Below are 13,879 nucleotides of genomic sequence, written 5' to 3' on the forward strand. Positions count from 1 at the left end.
CTGAAGTTGTTGAAATTAAAAATAAAACTGTTTGAAAATGTAGGTTTTTACTGAAAATTACTTAGAGACATTTGCATTAGTATGAAAAATTTAGAAAGGGTTTTGCAATATGTAGTCCTACTTCACATTCTTCACAATAATACCTAGTATCCAGAATGAGATTTTCACTCTGCAGCGGAGTGTGCGCTGATATGAAACTTCCTGGGAGATTAAAACTGTGTGCCCGACCGAGACTCGAACTCGGGACCTTTGCCTTTCGCGGGCAAGTGTTCTACCATCTGAGGTACCGAAGCACGACTCACGCCCGGAACTCAAACCTTCACTTCTGCCAGAAGTGAAGCTGTGAGGACCGGGCGTGAGTTGTGCTTCGGTAGCTCAGATGGTACAGCACTTGTCCGCGAAAGGCAAAGGTCCCGAGTTCGAGTCTCGGTCGGGCACACAGTTTTAATCTGCCAGGAAGTTTAATATCTAGTATCTTTACTTGTTGTCCTGAGTCATTCTGCACAAAACCTTACACTTCCTCAATTTAGGAAAAGTCTACCTCTATGTCTGTTTACAGGCAAACTAATTTGAGTGGAAGTTTAATCAATCAGGCTTCCTTTGTTTATAAAAGCCACAACCAATTCAGCAACAAATTCAACAAGATTTTTGCTAGCAGGCCTCGATTCTTTACATAAAACATGTCAATTTATAATCATCATGAAAATTTGAAAAAAGCTTTCTTCCACCACTTTATTTGCTTCCTCTCAAAAGGGTAGTAGCCCTCTAGATGGTCGGTGTGGTCAATACTTTTTATTATAATCCTAAATATGAACAGGTTTCATCTTCTCTATTGTTCCTAATTTTGTTCAAACTTGGCACTGGGTGCAGTCTTTTGGGCTTTGTAATCAAAAGAAATACAATCCTTGTGACTTTTGATTTCACAAAAGCAAATGGTCTTGGCTGTGACATAAAAGTTAATTTTTTCCACAGTTTCTGGGCAATTATATATTTAGCAAGCCCTTTTGTATTTTTCAGTGCTGTACTGTAAGGCTGCATGTAGCAGACAACAACTGATGCCCTTTGCAATGTGCATAACTAACAGTGTTATCAGTGGGCCAACATTACATGTGGTAGATGGTAATGTTATTTTACCCAACTCCCACATGGACCGTCTATAAGCTGTGCGTGCAAACACTATGGCTCTCTGTTGCTGCCAAAGAGGAAAAATCTTACCTAGTGAAATCTGAAAGCTTATATTACCTCCCACTCACTCTCTTTACTTTATCTTCCTCATCCTCAAACATTTATTATTATGTTAATGTGTTTTATCTCTTTTAACAGTGACACAATGTACATGTATGTTCAGAAGAACACAGGACACTTTGAATAACTGGAGATAGGACATTCATGTAAATGTGGGCTTCCGTGGCCCATTGAGGAGGAAGGCGTCTTGTAATGTCCCCGAAACGTCGGGATTTTATAGTTGACAATGCGGTCCCAAACCCAGAAGAATTTTATTGAATAGGACATTCATATTCACAGGACAAGTACATTAGTATGTTCTGCAGAAATTATTAGTATTTCAGTCACATGGATTCAGCACGTGTCCTGCTGCCTAGTAGACTCAGGGTCCGTCATGGGCCCTGATAACTTGTTCCACGCACGATGGCATCGACGCGTATAAGGTGCAAATGGCATCCAGTGGTATAACCAAAATGCTGCATTCACCTTGTTCCAAAATTCATCTGTGGGGGCTGGTATTGGGTCACAGTGCTGCACTTGTCCTTTGACTCTATCCCACAGATTCTCGATTGGCGACAAAAGTCTGGCGATCTGGCAGACCCGGGCAAAGGCTGACATCCTGTGGCACCAAGAAGGCATGTGTTTGGGCAACAACATGTAGTCGTGCACTGTCTTAATGAAAAATGGTGTCTAGGGTGTTGTGCAGAAAGGGTGTGGCTACAGGTCACAAGACGACATTCACGTAGGTCACAATGGTCACAGTGCCCCAGACACACACCATCTGTGGTTTGTGGCTTTACCCAATAGCATCCCACACCTTAAGGCCTTGAGTGGGGAATGTATGTCTTGTGTGAATTGAGTCACTGTGATCCCACTCCCTCTGTATGCAGTGAACCAAAATGCATGATTTACATTGCTGCAGTATGCAAGAAAACACAGACGCCAAAAAATCTGACGAGCAAGGTGCGTAGGCTGCCGAACGCACCACATCCAGCTCGGCCAGATCGACTTTTCTCACCAAGAAAAATAAGGTAATTGTTCTCTATCAACAATTCGAATAAGAGGAAGGGTTGATACACAGTCCTGGAATTGCATACTAAACATAACGAAAACACTTTTTGTTGTTGTCAAAATTGATCAAAGCATAAGTTCTGATCCAACATACTGGATTAGCCATTTTGAATTTTGAAAATCTAACTTCAGATCTATGTTCAGCCACATCAAAAATATACAACAACACACAGTTATTATGCAAACTGAACTCATAATACACATAAAAGTTCTCCCTAAAATTTAAACAGGTTTTTCTCAAAAAATGATTTTGCAAAAGTGTGTGCACGATAAAACAAAAATGGGTCAACCTATTAAGTTCTACCTTTGACCCCCAAAAATTAAACACTTTTCTTGGCAGGTAATACCTAAAATAAATGAAATTTGTTAATATTAACTATTTTTTGTAAAGCCACAAAGAGCAGGGAAAACCCAAAAATTGAACACAAAGTTCGAGTTAGCATGCTATTGTTAAGTTTAAGGTTATATCATTGTGGTTAGGTATAAGCTCCAATAAATTTAATGTAATACCGACTGATGTTATCCTTTTTTTATTTCAGATAACTCCTGAGGGCCTAAACTGCACACAGTCTGTGTGCTTCAAATTCACAGGCCCTTGATCACACCATAATTACAGGCGTCATTTCTTTTGGTATAGAAAATCTAAAATGAAGTTCAAAGCATGATCACTCATAATCCCCGAACAGATCCTTTGTATGTCTTTGTCTTTAAAAAAAAAAAAATTCCAAAGTTTGCCTATTTTTTGCTCATTTGAATGAGAACCTGTCCTTAAAGTTGAGGGGTTTCTCACAGTCTCACTGACTACCCTGCTGTTCTGTTCTTCAGATATATTTCTGGGGATGAGTGGAGATGATAGGGAGCATTTCCATATATGGCCTAAATATATATTATACTCCTCATGAGGTAGCATATTCCTCACTAAGAGCTCTCGCTCTTTCTGACTCACATCTGCCACTGTCTGTTCCAATTCTTTATCTTTTGTTATCTGAGGACTTTGCTTCATTAATTCTGTCACATCAGTAATGGCTTTACTTCCTAAGCATCTTGCCTTGTTGATTCTGTCACATCATTCATTCCTTTGCCATCTAAAGGATATTCTCTCATTAATTCTGTCACAAAAACTATTTTACATGTCAACTTGTCTGCTTGCCCCCCTGACCTGTCCATGTGGTCCCCTTGGGGCTGCTTCTGCCACACCAAATCTCTGTCTTTAGTTTAGTCACACTATGGACATGACAACTCATGGAAGAAAAGAAACAACATATATGAGGGTAATCGCAAAATTAAGGTCTCCTATTTTTTATAAGTACTTAGACCTGTTTATTTCTACAGTCGTTTGCATCAGTTTACAGCTTGAACATCTAGCTATTTTTCGACACAATCACCATTTCTGATGATGCATTTTTGTAGATGCTGTGGCAGTTTTTGTACGCCCACGTCATACCAGCTCGCTGCCATGCTGTTCAGAAAGTTATGAGCCTCTTCTTTCACCTCGTCGTCGGAGCTGAATCGCTTTCAGGACAAATCTTCTTTTAACCTAGGGAACAGGTGATAGTCACTGGGCACCAAGCCAAGACTATAGGGTGGATGGGTGATTATGTTCCACTGAAACTCTTGCAGGAGAGCCACGGTTTGCCGAGCAATGTGTGGGCGAGTGGTGTGGGGAATGTATACGCTCTTGCTCAACATTCTCCTTCTCCGGTACTCAATTGCCCGTTTGAGTTTTTTCAGTCTCTCACAGTACCTGTCAGCGTTAATTGTGGTCCCAATGATTCAGCTCTGAAGACGAGGTGAAATAAGAGGTTCATAAGTTTCTGAACAGCATGGCGGCAAGCTGGTATGACATGGGCACACAAAAACTGCCACAGCGTCTACAAAAATGCATCGACAGAAATGGTGATTATGTCGAAAAATAGCTAAATGTTCAAGCTGTAAACTGATGTAAACCACTGTAGAAATAAACAGGTCTATGTACTTATATAAATAAAAAAAAATAAAAAAGGGGTGGGGGGGACCTTGCTTTTGGGATTACCCTCGTATCACAAGACATAATGACAGAAACAATCTATGAAAGAGAAGTGGAAGAGTTTGGGAGTAAAATGAGGTGACTTAGTGGTTAAAAAATGTTAAACTGTAATCTGGCCGTCAGGCTGGCAAATGGATAATACGTGCTGCAGGCAAAAAAGTTGCAACCAGAACTATAGCCTCCTACACAGCCTAGCACACATGAACTACTGAGAGGTGATAATAAATGTGTGTAACAATTGTGGAGATAGACACCTCACGGAGAGATACAGACGGCCATTAAGAAAGAGAGAAAACAGATACAGGACACAATACAGCAACAGAGAACAGATGACGGAAGGTAATAGGAACAAAAGGGACCTACGTGGTGATATAAATGTGTGTGTGTATGTGTTCTCACACAAGGTACTGACTTTTATTGTATTGCCACAACGGCTATGCAAAAAGAAATACACCAATGAGAATCTGCCCATTAATATTACTTACTGGTTCCTCTTTGATGTCAATTTCATCACACATTGTGACTGCCTCTAACTCTCCTGTGGATTCCTGTAAGAAAAGAACAGATTTGACAAATGAGCAAAAATGGAGGGAAGACCAGGTGTGAGGACAAATAAAGATTCATCCATTTGTTCACACACTGTCTTCTGTAAATCCCCATCATAAAAGAAAACATCATGGATGTGAAATGAGCCAGGTTAATTAACACACTTAATCAATCACAGCTGACACCTCCTAAAAAGTATACTAACAGCTGCAACTAGTACCTAATTACTTATTATGGTAATTACTTCTAGATTATTTTATACATTTATATCTGGAGACAGGGACAGTGGCAGTTATGGTGCTGTTTCTCTACTGTTCACAGGTTGGCAACATGTCAGTTTCACACAGTCAATGGAATAATACTTTTACGCAATGGCGGGCTAATGCTCATTTTCATGGGAGGTCCCCAATAAAAAGTCAATATAATGTAACACAGTATAACAACAAACTGACTTTTGTACATAATATTTATTGTTTTATCTGGCTGCACAGAAACAAAAGGGGCAGCATTAAGTCCTTTAATGAGTTCTTTAATGTAAACTTGATACACACAGTCTGAAAGTTTGTTTTGTATAATGTGTGATGTATACTAACAGATGGCAGTACTAGAGCTGGTCATCTAACACACTGCCAAGATTTCCTAGAAGAGATAGCAAATCCAAGAAATTGCCAGCAGAAGTTCGAAATATAGCGCATACTTCAATGTGAGATGCTTTTAATAATTTACACAACGAAACACTGTCTCGGAATCTGGCAGAAAACCCAAAGAGATTGTAGTCATACATAAAGCACACCAGTGGCAAGATGCAATCAATACTTCACTGCACAAAAACAATGGTGAAGTCACTGATGACAGTTATTAAACACGGTTTTCTGAAACTTCTTCACCAAAGAATATTCCTGAATTCCAACCAAGAACAACTGCCAAGATGAGAAACGTAGAAGTAGATATCCTTGGTGTAGCAAAGCAGCTTAAATCACTTAATAAAGGCAAAGCCTCTGGTCCAGATTGTATACCAGTCAGGTTGCTTTCAGAGAATGCTGATACAATAGCTCCATATTTAGCAATTATATACAACTGCTTGCTCACAGAAAGTTCCGTACCTACAGACTGGAGAATTGCTCAAGCCACACCAATACCCAAATAGGGAAATTGGAGTAATCTGCTAAATTACAGGCCCATACAACTAACGTCGATTTGCAGTAGTGTTTTGGAACATATAATGTGTTCGAACATTACGAATTACCTCGAAGAAAACGATTTATTGACACATAGCACATATTCAGAAAACATTGTTCTTGTGAAACACAACTAACTCTTTACACTCATGAAGTAATGAGTGCTATTGACAGGGGATGTCAAATTGATTCCATATTGTTAGATTTCCAGAAGGCTTTCAACACCATTCCTCACAAGCGTCTTCTAACCAAACTGCGTGCCTATGGAATATCGCCTCAGTTGTGCAACTGGATTCATGATGTACTGTCAGAAAGGTCACAGTTCGTAGTAATAGACGGAAAGTCATTGAGTAAAACAGAAGTAATATCCGGCGTTCCCCAAGAAAGTGTTATAGGCCCTCTATTGTTCCTGATCTATATTAACGACATAGGAGACGATCTGAGTTGCTCTATTAGAGTGTTTGCAGATAATGCTGTCATTTACCTTCTTCTAAAGTCATCAAATAACCAAAACAAACTGCAAAATGGTTTAGATATCTGTATGGTGCGAAAAGTGGCAATTGATCCTCAATGAAGAAAACTGTGAAGTTATTCATATGAGTACTAAAATAAATCCCCAAAAGCTCAATTACACGATAAGTCACACAAATCTTAAGGCTGTAAATTCAACTAAATACTTAGGGATTACAATTACCAATAACCTAAATTGGAATGATCACATAGATAATGTTGCGGGTAGAGCAAACCAAAGACTATGATTCATTGGCAGAAATTTAGAGCGCGCAACAGGTCTACTAAAGAGACTGCTTACACCATGCTTGTCCGCCATATTCTGGAGTATTGCTGTGCGGTGTGGGATTCATATAAGGTAGGACTGACGGATGACATCGAAGAAGTTCAAAGAAGGGCGGCTCATTTTGTGCTATCACGAAATAGGGGTGATAGTGCCATAGACATGATACGTGAATTGGAGAGGCAATCATTAAAACTTCGGCATTTTTTGTTGTGACAGGATCTTCTCATGAAATTTTAATCACCAGTTTTCTCCTCCGATTGCGAAAACATTTTGTTGGCACCCCCCTACGTAGGGAGAAACGATCATCACAATAAAATAGGAGAAATCAGGGTACGCACAGAAACATTTAAGTGCTAGTTTTTCCCGTGCACTGTTTGAAAGTGGAACAGTAGAGAGATAGCTTGAAGGTGGTTCATTGAACCCTCTGCCAGGCATTGTATTGTGAATGGCAGAGTAATCACACAGATGTGGATTACGTTTCTGATTTGACATGTTGTTTGCTGATTCAGCCTGAGCAGCAATGTTAATGATCGCAACCATTTTCTATTTACAAGCATTTTCTAAATGTAGTCTTCTTTCTTCATGTTTCTTAGTTCATTCATTTACATGCTTTAGGTCCTTACAACCAGACTCTACTATCCTTCACTTCAAATAACATACAATAGAAATCAGATAACTTTTGTTTCTCATCAATCATTGATAACCATGATTTTTTGCAGAACCATGTATTTCAGAAAGTTGTATCCTTCCTTCCATCGAGTTCAGATATTAAGTAATCTTTTCATTCGTGTGTACCTGACTACTTGATTACTGACTTCTCTACCATACTTGATAAATTAAAGGATTTTTTAGCAAACAACCTATTAATTTTAAAATAACTGTATGTAAGAATACCAGAGTTTCAACCACACAGCTCCAGAATATCGAACAAAACTGAGAGATTTGTCACTTTGAGGTTTGTGACATTTCCTCTTGACCTATAGGAAGGTGCCAAGTGATGTAGTTGGAAATCCATGCTACGGGCACTCCAGCAGGGCCTAAACACTGTGTACAGGTGTAGATAAGTGGCAGAGTGGTAATGTGACAGAGGCGGCAGGGTTCACAGAGGTGCGGGGAAGGAGGGGTACGCTCGAGTCTGTTGTCCGCCAGGCACCCCTGAGGGCTCGAGGTGGCCCCTAGCAGTGCTACAGTGAGGACGATGGCGGGAAAAGGGGAACGGCTCGGTGACATCACTACGACTCCAGTTTATGGAGGCGGGGGTGTGGAGGGAGTAAGGGCTACCAGGCTCTGCTCCTCAGCTGAATCGGGTGGTGAAAGGAAAACAGGTTTGTCACGGTGGAAGGATGAGCTGATGGAAGAGTTGTGGCAAGGCTTGGTCCCACTACTGGCAGCTCAGAGTAACATTGTGCTTTTCTTCAAAGAGCAGTAGAAACATCAAGTGATTATCTATGGTGTCTGCCACTTGTACAACACCAAAATTATGTCATATTCAAACTGTCTGACACAGCACTGAAAAAAAATATGCAGAATAAAACTATATCACAAAATTTTGGTGGAGCCAAGCTCCTCTGGCCCTTACGAGTGAGCCGCTCCCGCTTTCACGTAACCAATGAGAGGCGAGAAAATGAATTTCGGCACAGAAATAGAAACCATTCTCTTCTTTCCTGGTGTCATAAATACCTGACTGTATTTTCTGAATAAGTCACAAATTATGAAGTTGTGACCCAAGTTGGAATGTGACAGTTGTGAGCTGGTGAAGCCAATCAGTTCCTAAAAACATCTGGTCGTGGTAAAAAACTTGAGCTGTAGCTTGGCCCTAGGTTTATGTTACATTAGAATGTGGCAGTCTGCCTGAGAGTTGGCGAAGGAAACAAATTTGACAGCAAAACATCTGGTTTTGGTGGCGGACAGATCTCTAGCTTAGCCCGCGGCCTAAATTACATTGGAATATGACAGTTTTACTCACAAAAGTTACATCAATAATCTTCAAAGAATGGAAACTCCATGTAGGAATGTCAACAATGTAGGAAAATACAGAGTGATACTTACTGTAAAGAAGACACATCAAGTTGCAGAAAAACACAATTAAAAGACACAATGTGAGTATCTGCAACTTGACGTGTCTTTTTTACAGTAAGTAGCACTCTGTTTCTTCCTACATTGTTGACATTAATAATCTTTGTTGTCATACATTTGTTTCTTACCAATATTTCACAAATTATAAGGTTGTGGTCAGACTGGGAACTAATACTGCAGCTTAAAATAAATTAATAATGTCGGTGGTCAAAATATTTTCCTATCCTTCCGAATGCATACCAGTTTTGGAGGTGGTGATATACTAACATGAGAATGTGACAATATTCCTTCAAACAGACCCAGCAGCTGACACACCCTCTTTCCTCCCATCATACCTCACAGCAAGTGCTGACAATGTTGTTGCAGGAAACAAGTCAGTATGCCACTGGCCCTGATCTAGATGTTTACCTCTGAAGACCATATTCTAGCTTCAAACAAAAATTGCCTCCACTATCTAAAATGTAAGCTTCCTCTTGCACAGAAAGTAGCAAAATGTGCAGCTATATCTTTTGTGAATTAAAGGTGCTGTCAAGACAATGAAAGTTTTAAAAACAAATTTAATCATTTCTATTTGACACCTCTTTCTCCCCAGGTGGTTTGGTAAGTACATAGTATTTATGTTGTTGGGTACTTGATTGGTTGGTTGGTTGATTTGGGGGTAGGGACCAAACAGCGAGGTCACCAGTCCCATTGGGTTAGGGAGGGATGGGGAAGGAACTCAGTCCTTTCAAAGGCACCAAGCTGGCATTTGCCTGAAGCAATTTAGTAAAATGACAGAAAACCTACATCAGGATGGCCGGGCGCAGGTTTGAACCATCATCTTTCTGAATGTGAGTCCAGTGTGCTAACCACTGCAAAGTGCCCGGGAGATTAAGAGACTGCCGGAGGGTGCGCAGTCGGGGACACTCCAATAAAATGTGGGCAACCGTCAGCCAGGACCCACACCAACACAGGGGGGATCCGCCTGACGCAAAAGATGGCCATGTGTCAGGTAGGTATGGCCGATGCGCAGCCGACACAGGATTACAGAGTCCCTGCGAGAAGCCCGCAGGGAGGAGCGCCACACATCGGTCGTCTCCTTAACAGCCCACAGTTTATTCGAGGATGTCAGGCCACGCCACTCAGCAGCCCACATCCCAAGCACCTTATGGCACAACACCAACTGCTGATCTCGAGCTGGGAGGCCGATCTCCAAAGCTGGGGTGTCGATCGCCCCTTTGGCCAGCCTGTCAACACGTTCGTCCCCCGAGATGCCAACGTGACTTGGCGTCCAAACAAAGACCACCGAACTTCCAGAGCGGGTAATGGTGGAAACAGACTCCCGGATAGAGGACACCAGAGGAGAAGAGTGATAGCAGCGGTCGATGGCCTGGAGGCTGCTCAGGGAGTCACTGCAGATGACGATGGACGTACCTGAGCAGGAACGCATATGCTCAAGAGTGCGCAATATGGCCACCAGCTCTGCAGTAAAAATACTGCAGCCAGCCGGCAAGGAGCGCTGTTCAACATGGGCAGCGTGAGCAAAAGCGTAGGCAGTGTGACCATCAACCAGGGAACCATCAGTGTAGACAGTCTCACAGCCCGGAAATGAGGCGAGGAGCGCAAGAAAACGGCGACGGAGGGCCACAGGTGGAACCGAGTCCTTGGGTCCCTGTGCCAAGTCCAGACGGACGGACGGACGGAGCAAACACCAGGGAGGCGTAGGTGCATGGATCCGGAAGGGAGGCAGAAGAGGGAATGAGCCCAGTTCTGACAGCAGGGACTGGACGCAGACAGCTATGGAAAGCCCAGACCGAGGTCGCCATTCGGGCAGGAGGAGGACCGTGACAAGGAAAAGCAGGCGACGATTGGGATGGCCCGGCGAGCAATGCACGTGGACAGCATAGTCGGCGAGCAGTCTATGGCGGCGAATCCGCAACGGGGGAACCCCGGCCTCTACCAGTAGATTATCCACGGGGCTCGTACGAAAAGCGCCAGTTGCGAGCCGAACCCCACAGTGGCGTATGGGGTCTAACAACGTCAACACGGAGGGTGATGCAGACCCATAGGCCAGGCTCCCATAATCAAGCCTGGACTGCACAAGGGCCCTGTAAAATTGCAACAGCGTGCAGCGATCCGCACCCCAAGATGTGTGGCTGAGGCAGCGGAGGGCGTTGAGGTGCCGCCAGCACTTTTGCTTCAGCTGAGTAATATGAGGAACCCATGTGAGCCGGGAATCAAACACGAGTCCTAAGAAGTGGCAAGTGTCTACCACTTCAAGCAGGTGCCCGTCGAGGTAAAGTTCAGGATGAGGGTGGACCGTCCGACGCCTGCAGAAGTGCATAACTCGAGACTTGGCTGCAGAGAACTGAAAACCATGAGTCAGAGCCCATGATGCTGCCTTGCGAACGGCTACTTGCAGCCTGCGTTCGGCGACTCCCATAGTCGTGGAGACAAATGAGATGCAGAAGTCGTCGGCATACAAAGAAGGAGACACCGACGACCCCACGGCTGCAGCCAGACCATTAATGGCCACTAGAAATAAGGAGACGCTCAACACCGAGCCCTGTGGGACCCCATTTTCCTGTATATAAGATGAACTAGAGGTGGCACCCACTTGCACCCGGAAAGAGCGGCGCAATAAAAAGGTTTGAAGAAAAGCCGGAAGCTGACCACGAAGACCCCACTCATGCAACGTAGCAAGGATGTGATGCCTCCATGTGGTGTCATACGCCTTCCGCAGATCAAAAAATACAGCAACGAGATGCTGACGTCGGGCAAAGGCCGTACGGATAGCAGATTCGAGCCGCACCAAATTGTCCGCTGCAGACCGGCCCCGACGGAAGCCACCCTGGGATGGAGCGAGGAGACCGCGCGACTCAAGGACCCAACACAAACGCTGCCCCACCATACATTCGAGCAATTTGCACAAAACTTTGGTGAGCGTAATGGGACGATAGCTGTCCACCGCCAGTGGGTCCGCACCGGGCTTCAAGATGAGGACAATAAGACCCTCTCGCCATTGCGACGGGAACACGCCCTCGCTCCAAATGCGGTTAAAGATGGTGAGGATGTGTCTCTGGCAGTTCCTGGAGAGATGCTTCAGCATCTGTGCGTGGATGCAGTCTGGTCCTGGTGCTGTATCAGGGCGATCGGCGAGGGCAGCGAGGAATTCCCTCTCGCTGAAAGGAGCATTGTATTTTTCAGAACGACACGTGTGGAACGATAACGGCGTCTGCTCAGCTCGCTCCTTGAGAGAGCGAAAGGCGGGGGGATAAGTTGCAGTCGCAGAGCTCTTAGCAAAGTGCGCAGCAAGGTGTTCAGCAATGGCGGCAGCGTCTGTGCAGACAGCGCCATCCAAGGAGATCCCAGGGACACCCATAGGGGTCTGGTGTCCATAAATCCGCCGGATCTGGGACCACACAAGCGAGGGGGAGACACGGGAGCCCAAGGATGAGACATACTGCTCCCAGCACTCCTGCTTACGCCGTGTGATAAGACGACGGGCCAAGGCACGGAGCCTCTTAAAGGTGATGAGGGTCTCTAGAGACGGGTGCCGCCTATGGCGCTGGAGGGCCCGCCTACGGTCGCGAATAGCCTCAGCAATCTCCGGCGACCACCAGGGTACAGCCTTCCTTCGAGGGAGTCCAGAAGAGCGGGGGATGGCAGCCTCGGCCGCCGAAATGATTGACGTGGTTAAGACACGGACTACCTCGTCAATGTCACCCTGTGGGGGAGACTCAATGGTCGCAGCAGAAGTAAAAGCCGGCCAGTCAGCCCTGTGGAGAGCCCAGCAGGGCAGGCGCCCAGAAGAATGACACTGGGGCAGTGATAAATAGATGGGAAAATGGTCACTATCACACAGGTCAGGATGCACTCTCCAGTGGAGGGATGGGACAAGTCCGGGGCTGCAAAGAGAGAGATCGATGGCCGAGAACGAGCCATGGGCCACACTGAAATGCGTGGGAGCACCGGTGTTCAAGAGGCTAAGGTCGAGCTGAGCCAACAAATGCTCCACGGCACAACCACGGTCATCGGAGACTGTCCCACCCCATAGAGGGTTGTGGGCATTGAAATCGCCCAGCAACAAGAAGGGTGGCGGCAGTTGGGCTATCAGAGCAGCCAGGACATGCTGCGCGACAGCACCATCCGGTGGAAGGTAAATACTGCAGACGGTAACAGCCTGTGGTGTCCACACCCGAACAGCGACAGCCTCTAAAGCTGTTTGTAGAGGTACAAACTCGCTGTGAAGAGAGTTAAGGACATATATGCAGACGCCACCAGACACCCTTTCATAAGCTGCCCGGTACTTATAATAACCCCGATAGCCACGGAGGGCGGGGGTTCGCATTGCTGGAAACCAAGTTTCCTGCAGAGCAATGCAAAGGAAAGGATGAAGGCTGATAAGTTGGCGGAGCTCAGCTAGATGGTGGAAGAAACCGCTGCAGTTCCACTGGAGGATGGTATTGGCCATGGATGGGAAAGGCGTGAAGGGACTGGGGAGGCAGATTACGCCTCCGGGGCCCCTGCTGCTACTGAGTCACCACCTGTACAAAAGCCATCCATTGCGTCCGAGGGACTGGCGAGATCCATGTCCTCAGCGAACGCCAGAATCTCCACCTCATCCTCGGACGCAGAGCTTGTAGGAAGCGGTGGAATGGGTGCCACCCCAATGTCGGTAGCCTTGGGGACTTTCTTCTTCTTCTGCTTCTCGCGCTGTGCCTTCGGTGGTTCAGGCTGGGAGGGTGTCACTGGGTCAGTCTCAGGGACAGACGACGACCGTGTGTCCCGACGACCAGGGATCGGCGGTTGTTTGAGCCACTTGCGGCTGTCGGCTTTGGCACCGGTCGGAACTTGTGAAGGGAGGTCCCCAAGGGACCCCTTCCTGGCGAGAGGAGCCGAAGAAGTCTTACGCTTCTCCGGCTGGGAAGGGGGAACTGATGTCCCCGATGGCTGGGGGGGGGGCGTTGCTCCTGAGGTAGA

General features: G+C 45.3%; 1 protein-coding gene across 1 annotated transcript in view; it reads right to left on the reverse strand.

The window, feature by feature from the left end:
• Window positions 1-13,879, reverse strand: part of LOC124717132 (zinc finger protein 679-like) — a 190,818-nt gene that overhangs the window by 163,570 nt on the left and 13,369 nt on the right. Inside the window, exon 2 of the mRNA XM_047243871.1 lies at window positions 4,807-4,869. Within this exon, the coding sequence (XP_047099827.1) occupies window positions 4,807-4,869 (63 nt within the window). The remainder of the gene's footprint in view (window positions 1-4,806; window positions 4,870-13,879) is intronic.

This window comes from Schistocerca piceifrons, chromosome 9 (genome assembly GCF_021461385.2).
Source record: "Schistocerca piceifrons isolate TAMUIC-IGC-003096 chromosome 9, iqSchPice1.1, whole genome shotgun sequence".
Taxonomy (NCBI): Eukaryota; Metazoa; Arthropoda; class Insecta; order Orthoptera; family Acrididae; genus Schistocerca; species Schistocerca piceifrons.